The sequence below is a fragment of the Hippocampus bargibanti genome, linkage group LG02, assembly GCF_051943395.1.
Source record: "Hippocampus bargibanti isolate YZ-2025 linkage group LG02, ASM5194339v1, whole genome shotgun sequence".
NCBI lineage: Eukaryota > Metazoa > Chordata > Actinopteri > Syngnathiformes > Syngnathidae > Hippocampus > Hippocampus bargibanti.
Window position 1 is genome coordinate 33,278,298 of NC_142735.1, and position 16,864 is coordinate 33,295,161.

At 44.1% G+C, this 16,864-nt stretch overlaps 2 protein-coding genes across 2 annotated transcripts in view; both read left to right on the forward strand.

Moving 5' to 3' along the window:
- The window catches only part of LOC148902492 (plastin-3-like), a 33,305-nt gene extending 26,902 nt beyond the window's left edge, over positions 1–6,403 (forward strand). Inside the window, exons 14-16 of the mRNA XM_088991087.1 lie at positions 3,425–3,548; positions 4,812–4,936; positions 5,036–6,403. Of these exons, the coding sequence (XP_088847213.1) occupies positions 3,425–3,548; positions 4,812–4,936; positions 5,036–5,168 (382 nt within the window). The 3' untranslated portion in view covers positions 5,169–6,403. The remainder of the gene's footprint in view (positions 1–3,424; positions 3,549–4,811; positions 4,937–5,035) is intronic.
- Positions 6,404–13,466: 7,063 nt separating this feature from the next.
- Positions 13,467–16,864, forward strand: part of LOC148902493 (cyclic nucleotide-gated channel alpha-2-like) — a 37,438-nt gene continuing 34,040 nt past the window's right edge. Inside the window, exons 1-4 of the mRNA XM_088991103.1 lie at positions 13,467–13,649; positions 14,994–15,104; positions 15,893–16,084; positions 16,168–16,275. Of these exons, the coding sequence (XP_088847229.1) occupies positions 13,546–13,649; positions 14,994–15,104; positions 15,893–16,084; positions 16,168–16,275 (515 nt within the window). The 5' untranslated portion in view covers positions 13,467–13,545. The remainder of the gene's footprint in view (positions 13,650–14,993; positions 15,105–15,892; positions 16,085–16,167; positions 16,276–16,864) is intronic.

Genomic DNA, 16,864 nt, shown 5'->3' on the forward strand with positions numbered 1-16,864 from the left:
ACTTCAAAAAACGAATCACAAAAAAACTAAGCATTGCTTCGTGGAATGTCCGCACGCTGTTGGACCTGGCTCAAGCCGCTGAGAGGCCCCACCGGAGGACAGCACTTGTAGCCATGGAGCTCGCAAGATACAACATCGACATTGCAGCCCTCAGCGAGACCAGACTACATGGAGAAGACTCCCTGACAGAGGTTGGTGCAGGGTATACCTACTTCTGGAAAGGGGTCCCCGAAGGCAATTGCCGTATCCATGGAGTTGGCTTTGCTGTGAAGTCCCAACTGCTGCAATGCATTCCGGAATCCCCTATTGGCATCAATGAAAGGCTGATGACCTGACGCATTCCCTTGGCAAAGGGACGCTTCGCTACGCTCATCAGTGCTTACGCACCAACTCTGGATGCCAACCACATTGTCAAGGACGAGTTCTACAGAGCTCTGGACACCATCCTGCAGAAAACTCCGGCCACGGATAAGCTCCTCATCATGGGAGATTTCAATGCGAGGGTGGGCATGGAACATCTCGTGTGGAATAAAGTTATTGGCCAGCATGGAGTGGGAAAGATGAACACCAATGGCCTTCGGCTACTCTCCCTCTGTGCAGAGCATCACCTGGTCATTACTAACACCATCTTCCAAATGAAAGACAGGTTCAAGACCACTTGGCAGCACCCCCGCTCCAAACATTGTCACCTCCTGGACTATGTGATTGTCTGTCAGAAGGACATACAGGATGTCCTTATCACCCGTGCCATGCGTGGAGCTGAGTGTTGGACTGACCACCATATGGTCAGATCCAAACTCCTCATACGCATACATCCCCGTCGTCCAAGGACAGCTCCCAACGGAAAGCTCTGCTGCACAGCACTGACCAACCCCACCATCAAAGCCAACCTTCAACGTCTCCTTGCTGAAAAACTCGACAAGATCCCAGAGGAACCGGTCGACTGGCAAGCTCTGCGTCAGGCTATTTACAGCACAGCCTCAGAAGTGCTTGGACAGTCAAGGAGAAGACACCAGGATTGGTTCGATTCAAACTCGGATGAAATACAGTCCATTCTAAAAGCAAAACATGAGGCCCACAAAGCTCTTCTGTCCTGTCCCACATCTCACACCCGGAAAGCAATATTTACTGAAGCAAGGACAGCAACCCAGCGGGCACTCCGTGTCATGGAGGACACCTGGTGGTTGCAGAAGGCACATGAGATCCAATATCTGGCAGACTGTAACAACACCCAGGGTTTCTACAATGCCATCCAAGAACTGTACGGCCCTAGAAAGCAAAAACTTTCTCCAGTGCAATCTGCTGATGGCTCTGTGCTCCTTAAGGACTGCCATGGGATCCTTGCTCGCTGGGCAAACCATTTCGAGACCCTTCTCAACACCACCAACCCCGTCAACTCAAAAATTCTGGACAATCTTCCAGACCTGCCGCCAATCATGAGCCTCAACACCCCACCGTCCTTTTTAGAGACCAGGCAAGCCATCATGAGCCTTAAGGACAACAAAAGTGCTGGACCTGATGGCATCCCTGCAGAAGTTTACAAACACGGAGGTTATCTCCTCACGCGCCGTCTGCACCTCCTTATCTATAACATCTGGGAACACGGGGAGCTCCCACAGGACTGGAAGGATGCCAACATCATTGTAATCTACAAAAAGAAAGGGGACAAAACAGCGTGTGGGAATAGCCGAGGAATCTCTCTCCTCTCCACCGCAGGGAAAATTCTGTCCAAAATCATGCTCAGTAGGTTGGTCAAGCATCTCTCAGAGTCTGTGCTTCCAGAAACGCAGTGTGGTTTCCGGAAGACAAGATCCACCACATACATGATTTTTGTATTAAGGCAGCTTATGGAGAAGAGCAGAGAACATCACCTGGACCTCTACATAGCCTTCATAGATCTCAACAAAGCATTTGACACCGTCAACCGTGAGTTGCTATGGAAGCACCTCTCCAAACTTGGGGTTCCACCCAAGTTTCTTTGCATCCTCCAGCAGCTGCATGACGGGATGCAAGCCAGAGTACTCTTCGGAGAGCTCCAGTCAGAGCTCTTTGGGGTGAACGCTGGGGTGAAGCAGGGCTGTGTCTTGGCTCCAGCACTCTTTAATATCCTCCTTTCTGCCATCACGTGCCTATTTCACAAAGGCATCCGACATGAAGATGGCATCTGCGTGGAATACCGCCTCGATGGAAACCTCTTCAACATCAGACGGCTCCAGGCCCACACAAAGACAAATATCTGCCACATCTGCGAACTTCAGTATGCTGATGACTGTGCTGTACTAGCTCACAGCTCAGAATCTATGCAGCATGCTCTCAATACCATTTCTAACTTATACCAGTCTTTTGGTCTCCAGATCAACATAAAAAAAACAGAGCTCATGTTCCAACCTGTGTCGCGAACTCCCACACCACCCAGCCTTCACATCAATGGCATTTCACTAAATGTAGTGGATTGTTTTACCTCCCTTGGCTCCACTTTGTCCACCAATTGCTCCCTTGACATTGAAATACACAATCGTATAAATAAAGCCTCATCATCGTTTGGATGTTTACGCAGCAGAGTGTTTATGAACCGTAACCTGAGAATTGGAACCAAGATTGCCGTATACAGCGCAGTATGTCTGTCCACTCTCCTCTATGGGGCAGAAACATGGACCACATACCGCCGGCACTTAACTACCCTTGAGGCCTTCCACATCCGGAGTCTGCAGAAGATCCTTGGCCTGTCCTGGGAAGATCGAGTTCCTCACTCAGACATCTTTAAGCGCACAAATTCCATCTGCATGGAAGCAGCAGTTGCAAAAAAACACCTTCGGTGGATTGGACACACGCCCCGCCAAGTCCTCTATGGACAGCTGAAAGATGTGAAGCGCTCTGCAGGGGGGCAAAAGCGACGCCTCAAGGACTACACCAGGAACCTCCTCAAACGAGCCAACATCAACATCACGGAGCTCGAAGCTTTGGCCTCAGACCGACAAACCTGGCAGACCACTAGTGCCAGGATAGTCTCTAAAATACATCAAATCCACATAGACAGACAATTAGAGAGACGCATTTACGGCACCAGCGGGCGGCTGGTACCCCCCTGCCATCCGGCCTCCCATGTTCCATCTGCGGACGTGTTGCGGCTCAAGGATTGGGCTCTATGCCCATGAAAAGTGGCACCAGCGACATCGTCGTTGAGTGAACACTGGGGCATGGAGCTGCCGCTGCTCACCCGCATTAAAAAATATCCTATGACTGTAAAGTGTCCCGGAGAGTTTTGAAAGGCGCTTAGAAATGAAATGTATTACTATTATGAAGGTGATTTCAAAGTTCAACTTCATGATGAGCAAGACTGGCTCGAGCGGAGTCGGTCAATCAAATTTGAAATGAAAGCAGACATTTTATGCCTTGACAAATGTGGTTTTCGGTCCTGATGCAGGTATACGTTAAATTTGCTGGAAGACCTTGGCGATGGAGCAGTTGCGGGAGAGGATTTAATCATCACGTGGGTCAACAAAACTTTGGCTGAAGCCGCAAAGACTTCTTCTCTCAAAAGCTTCAAGGTAAGAAGATTTTGATGGACTGATTTGTTCTTGTGGTGGTATGCAGTGATACCTCAGCTTACGAATGCTTTAGCTAACAAACTTTTTGCCTGATGAACATTAACTTTGTGAGAATATACTCTTAGCATACCAACTAGTTTTCGGCGGACGAACCAAACCACATGGCGCCATGGTGGCTGATGGACTAGTTCTCCACACCCTCTTCCTTTTATTGCAGACGTGGTTTGTTATTGAGTGGAGTACTCTTGCTTTTTTGGGACCGAAAAAGACCCCACCACAGGCTAGTGTGAACCCAAAGAGGAAACAAAAGAAAATGACGGTTGAGCAGAAGAAGGAGATCATCAAAAAACACCAACGAGGTGTGCGTTTGTGTGACTTAGCTGTCACAGTACCAGCATGCTAAGTCGACCATTGCTACGTGTGGCTAAGGGTGTTTCTGTGTTGTCTAAGCAACAGTCTCAGGCAAGAGAAGAGGTTGAAATACTTCTGTTGACGTGAATTAACAAAAAGCAGCTAGCAGGGGACAGTGTGAGTGAGGGTATTATCGCCCAGAAAGCACGGCAACTTCACTCGGATATCATCAAGAGGCAACTACAATGACAACGACCATCATGTTTTTCTACTTCTTTCTTTCCTTTCCTTTTCCTTTCATAAATTTGCTGCTGTGAAATGTAAATTTCTCCCCTGCGAGACGAATAAAGATACAGCCAATCCAATCCAATTACAGACGTCAAAAAAACCTTTTATATAGTTTTATTTTATTACAATAGTACATTTCTTATACATAAAATAAGCTATATTTTGTGTAGTTTTAAGGCTTATTTAGTAGAAAATTATGTTTTATGGGGACCTGGGAACGGATTATTCTCATTTTTAATGCTTTCCTATGGGAAATTAATGTTTGGAAGACACACTTTTCGCCTGACACACTTTCAGGGACCCAATTAAGTTCGTAATTATACAGTACAGTTTATTTCTTTAATTACAATGCAATAGCACATTTATTATACATAAAATAAGGTCTATTTTGTGTAGTTATAAGGCTTATTTAGTAGAATATTGTGTTTTATGGGGACCTGGAAACGGATTATTCTCATTTTAATGGTTTCCTATGGGAAATGAATGGAAGGCACACTTTTCGCCTTAAACACATTTTCTGGGAACCAATTGAGTTCATAAGTCAAGGTATCACTGTATTACAATGACTTATCAACTGAGTGTGTAATTAATATTGTTTAATTTTTTATTGCTCTTTCTCACCAGGACAGGTCACTGAATACAAGTCTGTTAGTTTTGGACCTAATTGATGCCATCCAACCGGCGAGTGTCAACTTTGAGCTGGTTCAAAAAGACAATCTGACAGATGAGGACAAACTCAAAAATGCCAAGTAAAAAAAACACATTTGAAGGCATTTTATGCAATGATACTTGAAATGGAATACATCCTTTTTCAGCAGGCCGTTAATTCTACCATTTTCCTGCACAAGGTACGCCATTTCCATGGCAAGAAAGATTGGCGCCAAGGTCTACGCTCTGCCTGAGGACTTGGTAGAGGTCAACCCCAAAATGGTCATGACCATTTTTGCCTGTCTGATGGGAAGAGGCATGAAGAAGGTGTAAAGGAGACAATACGTCTGTGTAAGCTCTCAGTCGTACAGGAGTGGTGCATCGATGAGAAGGTTTCTTCAGCCGTCATCTGGACTTCTTTCAAGGTGTCAGATGTTTCGCTTCCTATCCAAGAGGCTTCGTCAGCGAACTAAAATTTTTGCTGATAGTTTCGACCCTATATATATCCTGACTGTCCAGACGTGGCGGTGCCAGACTCTGCTATGATAGGTCCCTGCTCTCAGGTTGGGGGGGAACAGAGGACTATTCCCTGAGGCTACACTGATTACTTCTATTGTCATGCCTGAGTATGGGGTCTACGGCTGGCCTGATTTCCCCATTTGCTCTGGTATCACCTCCTCAGCATAATTTAGCTATGTTGCCCAAGAATTTTGTTGTACGACCGATCCATAGTAAACCTCACCCCACCATGGCGATTTAGTGAAGGGTTTTGCTGTTTTATAAAAATAGTTTCTCTTACTCCCCTTTCAAAGCATCCATTTTCTTTCGCTAAGATTTAACCTCATTCATTTGACGACAATAACATTGTCATCAATCATTGACAATAACATTGTCGTCAAATGAATAGTTGCTAGCTTTTAGGTGCATATGTAATGCCGATTGAGGCCCACTAGTATTATCCCTGCCATGTTGATAGTCTTTTTTTGAGAATTTGTTTTGTCTCCCCTATGTATTTCTCTTTACAATTTCCATTTTTTACAATGTATTGAATAAACTACATGACTTTGTTTTTCATTTGAACGGAAAAAAAAAATTAGCTCGCTGATGAAGCCTCTCGGATAAGAAGCAAAACGTCCGACACCTTCAAAGAAATACAGATGACAGCTAAAGAAACCACATCAAAGGAGACAATGTTTGCCCATATCTACTTCTACCGACTCACACTTTTTGCTGGTTGGACTGGACGTGCTGGTTCTGTCGAAACCAAATGTGGGGGGGGGGGGGGGGGGGCATGGTCTCTATTTAGCAGCTTGGTGTTTCTTTATATATACCTAAATCTTTTTCTTCTGGGGTGGCTGAGTTGTTGTCTCCGATAGCGTCGTAAACAGTACTGTCCATTGCTTGCTGCGGTGTGACTTTGGATAAGGCTGATTAGAAATAGAAATGAATCAAAATGTTTGTTTTCATGCATACTGTACTATTGTACATGGGAATCATTTAACTGTAAGTTGTTGTTTGAGCGACAATCAAGGGGGGGTCATGTTTTAATAAAACAGTTTCAAACACTCCTTTTATGTGTCACCTAAATAATGCCATTAATTTCCCCGTGTCACGTTCCGAGCGGGACAGGAGGCAGCTGACTTCTTGGACTGTGGGTAAAGGGTTTGGATCCCTAAGCAGGCGGCAGAGACGATGGTACTTGCAATCGTTTATTGACAACAAGGCCGATAAATCCACGGACCCGGAGTAGAACGACAAAAGAAATAAAAATAGGGGTACAGTGAGTAGGCTGGCGGGGGCGATCCATCCAGCAGGGCCTGCTCTTGAACAGCCAGGATGAGTGCCTCTGTGCTGTCCTTTAGGCCAGCCCTCTCTAGCCACCGATAGGACTTGTTGAGATCATCCACTTCAGTTATGGTTCGGTGCTACATCCCGTGTAGGGGCTTTTCCTCCCATGATTGTCCCTCTTCCAGCACCTCATCCTCTGTTCCCCATTGTCTGAGACATTCTCTGAGTACATCATCCGCTGCTGCCTTCTCTTTGATGTAGTCATGGTGCTTGGATGTTTCATCCTGGACAGTGGCTCTCACACTGACTAGTCCCCGGCCTCCTTCCTTACGGCTTGTGTACAGTCTCAGGGTGCAGGATCTGGGATGGAACCCTCCATGCATGGTGAGGAGTTTTCGGGTCTTAACATCCGTGGTCTGAATCTGTTACTTTGGCCCACCTTATTATTCCTGCAGGGTATCTGATCACTGGCAGGGCATAGCTGTTTATTGCCTGGGTCTTGTTCTTGCCATTGAGCTGGCTTCTGAGGACTTGCCTCACCCGCTGGAGGTATTTGGTCGTAGCCGCTTTCTTGTTGCTAGTTCGAGGTTGCCATTGGCCTGTGGTATACCAAGGTACTTGTAGCTGTTTTCAATGTCTGCTATTGTTCCTTCAGGGAGTGAGACCCCTTCAGTGTGGACTACCTTGCCCCTCTTTGTCACCATCCGACTACATTTCTCCAGCCCGAATGACGTCCCGATGTCACTGCTGTCGATCCTGGTTGCGTGGATCAGGGAGTCTATGTCCCTTTCGCTCTTAGCATACAGCTTTATGTCATCCGTGTAGAGGAGGTGACTGATAGCTTGCTGCTGGATAGCTCAGTTGATAAGGCATCGATTTGGCATACGGCAGACGAGGGTTCGAATCTCGCTTGGGACAGAGAAAATGAGCATAAAACATTATCCAGTTTGGGTCCTTGGGCATGACCCTTCACGCTAATGCCTACCTCATACAATGATGAGAGACAACAAATCGAATGACATGCCAGCTCAGACGTCGCCCGGCCAAACAAGGTCTGTGTCAGGTGCTGGGTAACCAGAGCACCTTGATGAAAAATGGGCTACAGGAACAAAGCGGAGATGGACGATAATATATATATATATATATATATATATATATATATATATATATATATATATATATATATATATATATATATATATATATATATATATATATATATATATATATCGAAGTGGGACAATCATGGGAGGAAAAGACCCTACACGGGATGTACCGCCGAACCATAACTGAAGTGGCTGATCTCAAGAAGTCCTATCAGTGGCTAGAGAGGGCTGGCCTAAAGGACAGCACAGAGGCACTCATCCAGGCCCTGAACACCAGAGCCATAGAGGCAGGGATATACCACACCAGACCCAAGGTGTAGGTTGTGCAAAGAGGCACCTGAGACAATCTAACACATAACTTGCAATGTGTAAGATGCTGGCAGGGAAAGCCTACTTGGAGCGCCACAACCAGGTGGCTGGCATAGTCTACCGAAACATCTGTGCGGAGTATGGACTGGAAACCCCAAGGTCAAAATGGGAAACACCTCCCAAGGTGGTGGAGAATGACCGAGCAAAGATCCTGTGGGACTTCCAGATACGGACTGACAAGATGGTAATGGCCAACCAACCAGATATCGTGGTCATAGATAAAGGGCAAAGGAAAGCCGTTGTCGTGGATGTAGCGGTCCCGAGTGATGGAAACATCACAAAGAAGGAACATGAGAAAATTGAGAAATACCAAGGGCTCAGAGAGGAGCTGGAGAGAGCCTGGAAGGTCAAGGTGACAGTCGTGCCTGTGGTGGTCGGAGCACTCGGGGCAGTGACCCCCAAACTCGACGAGTGGTTGCAACAGATCTCGGGAAAGACAATCGATATCTCGGTCCAGAAAAGCGCAGTGCTGGGAACAGCATGGATACTGCGCAGAACCCTCTGTCACGTTTTGCGAGGTGGTGGTGGCGGGTGCGGATCCCAAGAAGCAGGCAGGAGGGAGCAGGAGGTTGTTTGACAAATTGTATTAAAATAAAGGTCAGCAGGAACAAAATGTAAAACATTCAAGGGGCTGCTTCCAGAAGTCCCAACAGTCTCCCAAAAGGTCCACTCGCCAGGGAACAATGGTGGAGACAGCAACCGCTGCCTCTCCAGCATACGATGGGAACGGGACTCAGCCTGGGGTGGACGAAGACACGGCATGCATCGTCGTGGGCGTGAGTTGCGATCCCTCTCGCACGTTCATGCGACGGCGTTTTATATATATATATATATATATATAGGTACGGGTAACATCGCGTCGTCAGCATCGCGCCGGGTGGAACGTGTCGAGGGCACCGCGTCGGCGGCATCTCGCCAGCAGTGGGCCCACCGCCGTGTTCTGTCCGCCGCAACAAAAATAATACAGTGATACCTCGGTTTACTTTTTTCGTACACGGAGCTGCCTCAATGAGTGATGTGTCTTTCACGAACGAACCCGTTCTTCTCACAACAAAATGGTAGCCGACTGTTTTTGCCCTCTATTCCCCTCCCCCAGTCTTTGGTTAAAGCCACGTGATTGGTCAAGAACGCAGCAGTGAGGGGAGCATTGTATGCTGTGCAGGTGTTTGTTTCATCTTGGCAGACTTTTACTCTTGGTCTTTATTTGATACTTTGTATTTTTCTGTTTGAATGACTTTGATGTTTTAGATTTTGTTACTGTTGACTTTATTTTAATACAATTTCTCAAATACAACCTGGGGCGGCCCGGTAGTCGAGTGGTTAGCACACCGGCTTCACAGTGCAGAGGTCGCCGGTTCACGTCCCGGTCGGGCCTCCCTGTGTGGAGTTTGCATGTTCTCCCCGGACCCGCGTGGGTTTTCTCCGGGGCCTCCGGTTTCCTCCCACACTCCAAAAACATGCGTGGCAGGCAGATTGACCGCTCCAAATTGTCCCTAGGTGTGAGTGTGAGAGTGACTGTTGTATGTCTTTGTGTGCCCTGCGATTGGCTGGCAACCAATTCAGGGTGTCCCCCGCCTCGTGCCCGAAGACAGCTGAGATAGGCTCCGGCAACCCCCGCGACCCTAATGAGGAATAAGCGGTACGGAAAATGAGATGAGATGAGATGAGAAATACAACCTGCTGCTCCCTCCTGCCTGCTTTTTGGGATCCACATCTGCCATCACCACCTTGCAAACCGTGACAAACAGAACACAATTGATGAGGAACTAGATAAAATTATCACAGAGAAAGCACCTACAAGGAATCAGTCCTCAAGATGGTGAAAGAAGAAGGCTACGTAATGTTAAGCAGATTCTTTACTTAGAGACAGTGTAGGTGTTCAAATACCTGACATGTTTCGGCGACTATTTCCGCCTTCGTCAGAGTGTCACGGATGTTGGTGTGACGTGCCATTTTCAGCTGGTGTTGCTATGAGGGCGTGACCTACCTGTCAGATCTGACAGGCAAGTCACGCCCCCCGCTGTCCGTTCGTCCCTCCAGGATACTGCTCCACGTAGTAGAGAGCATGTAAGCTCCCTCATCCTTGTTGATTGTCCTTGGTCCTCGCTTCGGGATTTCAATGGCCTCCCTGATCCAGCGCTGATGTGTGTTGTCTTCGGTGCGGATGACTCTGTTTGTATTGTTGCTGTCTCCTGACAGCAACAATACAAACAAGAGCAATAAAAGAACAAGCACAACAGGAGCACCATAAATCAGCCATCACGGACCACTGCAAAAGAGAAAATCACATCATGGACTGGGAGAAGGCCAGAGTCATCCGCACCGAAGACAACAAACATCAGCGCTGGATCAGGGAGGCCATTGAAATCCGGAAGCGAGGACCAAGGACCATCAACAGGGATGAGGGAGCTTACATGCTTCTCTACTACCTGGAGCAGTATCCTGGAGGGACGAACGGACAGCGGGGGGCGTGACTTGACTGTCAGATCTGACAGGTAGGTCACGCCCTCATAGCAACACCAGATGAAAATGGCGCGTCACACCAACATCCGTGACACTCTGACGAAGGCGGAAGTAGTCGCCGAAACATGTCAGGTATTTGAACACCTACACTGTCTGTAAGTAAAGAATCTGCTTAACATTAGATATCAAGTAGACAGGATGAACTTAGTACAACGAAGAAGGCTCCGTTCCTTATCAAGTGTTTAATGGTGATGAAACCGGCCACTCCATTCCATCAAGCCATCAACGACAATCACAAAGGTAAATTAAACGACTTTATTGTACAGTACAGTTTATTTCTTCAATTATAATACCATAGCACATTTATTATCCATAAAATACGGTCTATTTTGTGTAGTTTTAAGGCTTAGAAAATTAGAAAGTAGAACATGATGTTTTATGGGGACTTGGGAACAGATTATTCTCATTTTAGTGGTTTCTATGGGAAATTAATTTTTGGGACACACTTTTCGCCTTACACACTCTGTCTGGGAACCAATTAAGTTCGTTAGCCAAGGTATCACTGTAATAATACATTTCATTTATAAGCGCCTTTCAAAACTCTCAAGCTCACTTTACAGTCACAGGATACACTTTTCTGTGGGTGAGTAGCGGCAGCAACACGCGCCAGGGGTCATTCAATCCGGAATAACCACAGATAGGAAGCTAGCTAGTTAGCTAATAGATAGCTACTGATAGCTATTAGATAACGAGCTAGATAGCTAGCCAGCCAGCTGGACAGCTAATAGATAGCTATTAGATAGCAATAATAATAATAATAATAATAATAATAATAATAATAATAATACATTTCATTTACAAGTGACTTTCAAAAATCTCAAGGTCACTTTATCGTCACAGGATCAATTTTCTTTGCGGATGAGCACCGGCAGCCACATGCGCCAGCGTTCACTCAACCCGGAAGTAACTCAGATAGAAAGCTAGCTAGCTAATAGATAGCTAATAGCTAGTTAGATGGCTATATAGCTAACAGATAGATAGCTATATAGCAAATAAACAGGTGATTTTTTTTTAATTTTCAAGAAATTAACGAAACTTTTACTAAAACTTCTATGTGCATATGAACAAAATATTTTACAATTTACATGTTTAAAATTTAGAATTGACAAAAAATATAAGCTTATGGCTCCTGCAAAACACAAATGCTGGCCTTACAGGCTCTAAATATTGTTGTCTCTCAAATTAAATAACCACCACCTGATAGGAGTTTTGGTTTGACATGATTCGTTAAGTCCCCACAAGGTTGCCAAAAACCTGGACAAATTAAATCAAGAAATAGGCCATTTATAAGTGATATCTGAGTAAGCACAGGCTAAAAAAAATTGGGTCCTAAAATTAAAATTTTATGAGTTTCATACATACTTTTTTCAGGTTTTAAATTGGGTTCCCACGGTCAAATCTATTACACACCTCGTCCCCAGCAGTAGCAAAAACGTGTGTATGTTTGTGTGTGTGTGTGTGTATGTTCTCAGTGTATTCTCTGTAATCAGGAAGCGAGATGCGCTTGCATTTGTTTCAGCCACTTCAAACGATGCTCTCAAATTCAAATGAGTCCAAACGCAACACACACACACACACACACACACACACACACACACACACACACACACACACACACACACACACACACACACACACACACACACACACACACACGCACACACACACACACACACATTTTGCATTTTAAAAGATTCTTTTGTCTGAGCTTGAGTGTTATGTGATCATCAAGGAGCTGTTGGACTTGCTCATCGTTTTTCGTTTTTCATTGCTGCTTCAATCTACATGGATGAAGATTTCTTAACAAGTTAAAGATTACAATCGGGAAATTGACCAGGTCTGTCGAAACATTTTTTTGGTCTTCTTTTATTTTGAAAATGTCCCCATTGTGGGACGATTTAAAGGCTTTCTGATTCTGATTCTGATCTGCCTTTCCTAACATGATCAAATATGTATCCATCCTTTTGGTTTCCATGGTGATGCGTATCACGGTTGACTTTCCTATTCTTTTTGTGCTTTTGCCAAGCGTGTGTATTCTTTTACTGAATATGAGTATGAATTTCCTCGAGGCTACTGATTCTTAGTCTTTCTTCTGTGTGTATGTTTATTAATGATTAAAATTTGTAAATAGGCACACTTTTATTGACAAGCTGAATGATCATGAACAACTCGATCTTTTGATATATATATATATATATATATATATATATATATATATATATATATATATATATATATATACTAATAATAATAACACGCAATAATAGTATTTTATTTATTGTAGTCTATTTATTGTAGTCTATTTGTATTTTATTTATTATTGTATCTATGCTTGTCTGTGACTGTAAAGTGTCCTTGAGAGCTTTTGAAAGGCGCTTGAAATAAAATGTGTTATTATTAATAATTAATAATTAATACAACCAGAGACGGGCATTCTACCCTATTTGGCCGGTTTGTCCTCCATCCGCGACCTGGGTACCATTCAATCATCCTCCCCCCATCCTTATTCGTATCACAATCGTCGGCGTTTAAAACGATTCCATCACGGTTTGGTTCGGGGCTGCCACAAAACAAAAAAAATGGACAAAATACGACTTCAACGGACAGTTAGGACGGCGGAAAAAAAATCATTGGCACTGCCCTGCTCACTTGCACACTGCAAGAATCGAAACAAGGACCCTCCGCACCCTGCCCACCACCTTTTCCAGCGACTCCCCTCAGGCAGGTGCCAGGTTCTACCAATCCAAATCCAGCAGGCATTTAAACAGCTTCTTCCTCCTAGCCATTAACTCTTTAAACAGTGTCAGAGATATGCCTTGTAAAAGGGAAAAACATTGCCAGAGATCTGGCCAGTGCTTTATCCGCACCCAAGCATGAAAAAACAAAAAAACAAAACACAAACTAATTCATTCTAACTAATTCACATGCCTTTTTTGTGCAGCATGCCACATGCAATGCATGATTCGCAAAGATTATCTGTGAAAACATGGACAGAGGACGACAGTGACCAGGACAGCCCACTGAGCAGGTACACCCGCATTATTGGTCACCTTTAATCCTATTTTTGTTATTCAGGAACATTTTGAACCTTGACAAATAAAGTCCTTGTCAGTCCTTAAAAGACAACCGACGCCTACGGACAAGTTGTGTCCATAATTTGTAAAATCACTTCAAATGACTTCTACCTAGCGTATTTTACAAAGATTCCACCGCACATAGCTATATTTTACATTTTAAGACTCGGGCTGAATATTCATGAAGTCTTGTTTTTGAGTTGGTGACGAGTCCTGACGTGACGTCACGTTTGTAACACCCCTGACTGAGAAAGCGACAAACAATGCATTTTGCTGTACTTTGTTTGGTCTGAAAACTTCGTGTTTATTGCGAAATTAGAAGGAAAACTACATAAATAACGCGATGGTGAATTGTTGTGTGTCGCAGCCAATTGCGTAACACGCATAAAAAAGGTGTAAATTGAAACATATTCCCAGCGGACAAATCGGACCATTTCCAATGGAGCTTGTGCGCCATCTTGTGTATTTTCTGGCATTACATCAGAGTCCAGATCTTCACCGGTTTCTATTGCAGACGGCTCGAATTGATACGGAAGGACTTCTTTAATCGATTGCAAACATTTATGTTTTCCTCTTTAGAACTATTTGAATCATATTCATTACTGGATGAGCAACAAGAAAGCATCTTCTCCGAATCTTAACTCTCTGAAGCCATTGTTTTGATTCTGGAGCAAGGCAGTTGTGAAGGACTATCCTGGCATGATGTCACGAACAAGGGATCAGGACTTTCTGAATCCGCCCACTTTATTGACATTTGAGATAGTCGTTGATGTAGTTGCCTCTTGATGATATCCGAGTAAAGTTGCCGTGCTTTCTCGGCGATACACAGTCCCCTGCTAGCTGCTTTTCGTTAAGCCATATTCAACCTCTTCTCTTGCCTGAGACTGTTGCTGAGACAATACAGAAACACCCTGAGCCACACGTAGCAATAGTCGACTAAGTCACACAAACGAACACCTCATTGATGTTTTTTGATTATGTCCTTCTGCTCGACCATCATTTTCTTTTGTGTCCCCTTCGGCTGAACATTAGTCCGTGGTGGGGTCTTTCGGTCCCATAATAGCAAAAGTACTATACTTGATAACAAACCACGTCTGCAATCAAAGGAAGGGGGAGTGGAGAATTAGTCCACCAGCCACCGTGGCACTGTTCGACCGTGTGGTTTGGTTCGTCCGCCGAAAACTAGTTCGTCCGCCGAAAACTATATGCTTGCGAATTTAATGTTCGTGAGGCGAAAAATTCATGACCTCAAGCGTTCGTCAGCTGAGGTATCACTGTACGGCGTTTGTATTTTGTAGAGGGCAGTCGATGTGCGATGACACTTCCTCAGAACTCCAAAGAATGGCAGCCATCGATAAGAAAGATGTCACACCACAGAATTCCCTTTATGGCCGCGGCGCTCTTTCCAGGTTTGACATTTATTAACTTTCAACTGTATGGACAAATATGTTTTTGAGGTATGTTGAAGTTAACACTTCACATATCAATAATTAATTCAAATTAAAATTCGCCTGTGGACAAAAAGATTGTATAAACTTTTGATAAAACTCTTGGTAAAATAATTTATAAATCATGTTGAACCACTTTCGTTACACAAAAGTTGAAATGAATGTAAAGTGACCTTGAGAGTTTTGAAAGGTGCTTATGAATAAAATGTATTATTATTATTATTATTATTATTATTATTATTATTATTATTATTATTACTGTATCTATTAGCTAGCTAACTACCTATCTATTTGGTATCTATTAGCTATCTATTAGCTGTCTAGCTGGCTTGCTAGCAATCTAGCTAGGTATCGTTTAGCTATCTAGCTGGCTAGGTAGCTATCTATTAGCGACTGTATGCTGTTACTGTAAGGTGACCTTGAGAGTTTTGAAATGTGTTTATGAATGAAAAGTATTATTATTACTGTATCTATCAGCTAGCTAGCTACCTAACTATCTATTTGCTATCTATTAGCTATCTATTAGCTGTCTGGCTGGCTCGCTAGCTATCCAGCTAGCTATCGTTTAGCTATCTAGCTATCTATCTGGCTAGGTAGCTATTTATTAGCGACTGTATCCTGTGACTCTAAAGTGACCTTGAGAGTTTTGAAAGGTGCTTATAAATTAAATGTATTATTATTATTATTATTATTATTATTATTATTATTATCATCATTATAATGCTTCTGATTTTCTGTTTTTTTTAAAGGATAGTGAACATGGTGATGAGTATACGGGAATGGGCTCAAAAGGGTGCGGGCGAAGATAGAGAGCGACCGGATTCATTTTTGGAGCGTTTTCGGGGCCCCGCTCACTTGGACATCCATGCGCGATCCAGTCGTTTTAGTCACAGTCACAACGGCTCCGATTCAAACAGTGAAATGAGACGCGTAAAAAGGAAGTAAGAAGAAAAAAAACAGGCACATATTTTCGGAAGAGAAGAAACGGCGAGTTGGTTTGACTTTTCGGGATTTTCTGTTTTAGGAGGAAGTGGAAGAATGTCGCCTTGTCGCCGTCGGATGATGTGTATTATCACTGGCTGATGGTGATTGGTCCTGCTGTTTTTTATAACTGGACGCTATTAGTTGTCAGGTTAGAAAAAAAATTGCTGTTTTTTTGCTGTGTTTTTTCCATTTACTTTTTTTGTTGTTGTGTTTGTGTTGTCTTTTTTCACTTTGTTTGTGTAAGCTCTGTCGTACAGTAGTGGTCCATCGATCATAAGGTTTCTTCAGCCGTCATCTGGACTTCTTTGAAGGTGTCGTCCGTAGAGGACTACACCGATTACTTATGTTGTCCTGAGTGATTGCTTCTGTTGTCCTGCTAGCAACCACACATTTGACGACAATGAGGTTAAAATCTTAGCGAAAGAAAATACATGGTTTGAAAGGGGAGTAAAAGAAGCTACTTTTTATAAATCAGCAAAACCCTTCACTAAATCGCCATGGTGAGGTGAGGTTCCATTTGGATCGCGCTTCCAACAGATTTCTGAAATCATTACCACATAGGCTTAGTTATGTGATACCAGAGCAAATGGGGCAATCAGGCCAGTCGTTGACCACATAATCAGGCAGGGCAATAGAGGTAATCAGTCAGGACAATGGAAGTAATCAGTGTAGCCTCAGGGAATAGTCCTCTGCTCCCCCAACCTAGGCCAGGGACTCAGCATAGCAGTGGTCGGGCA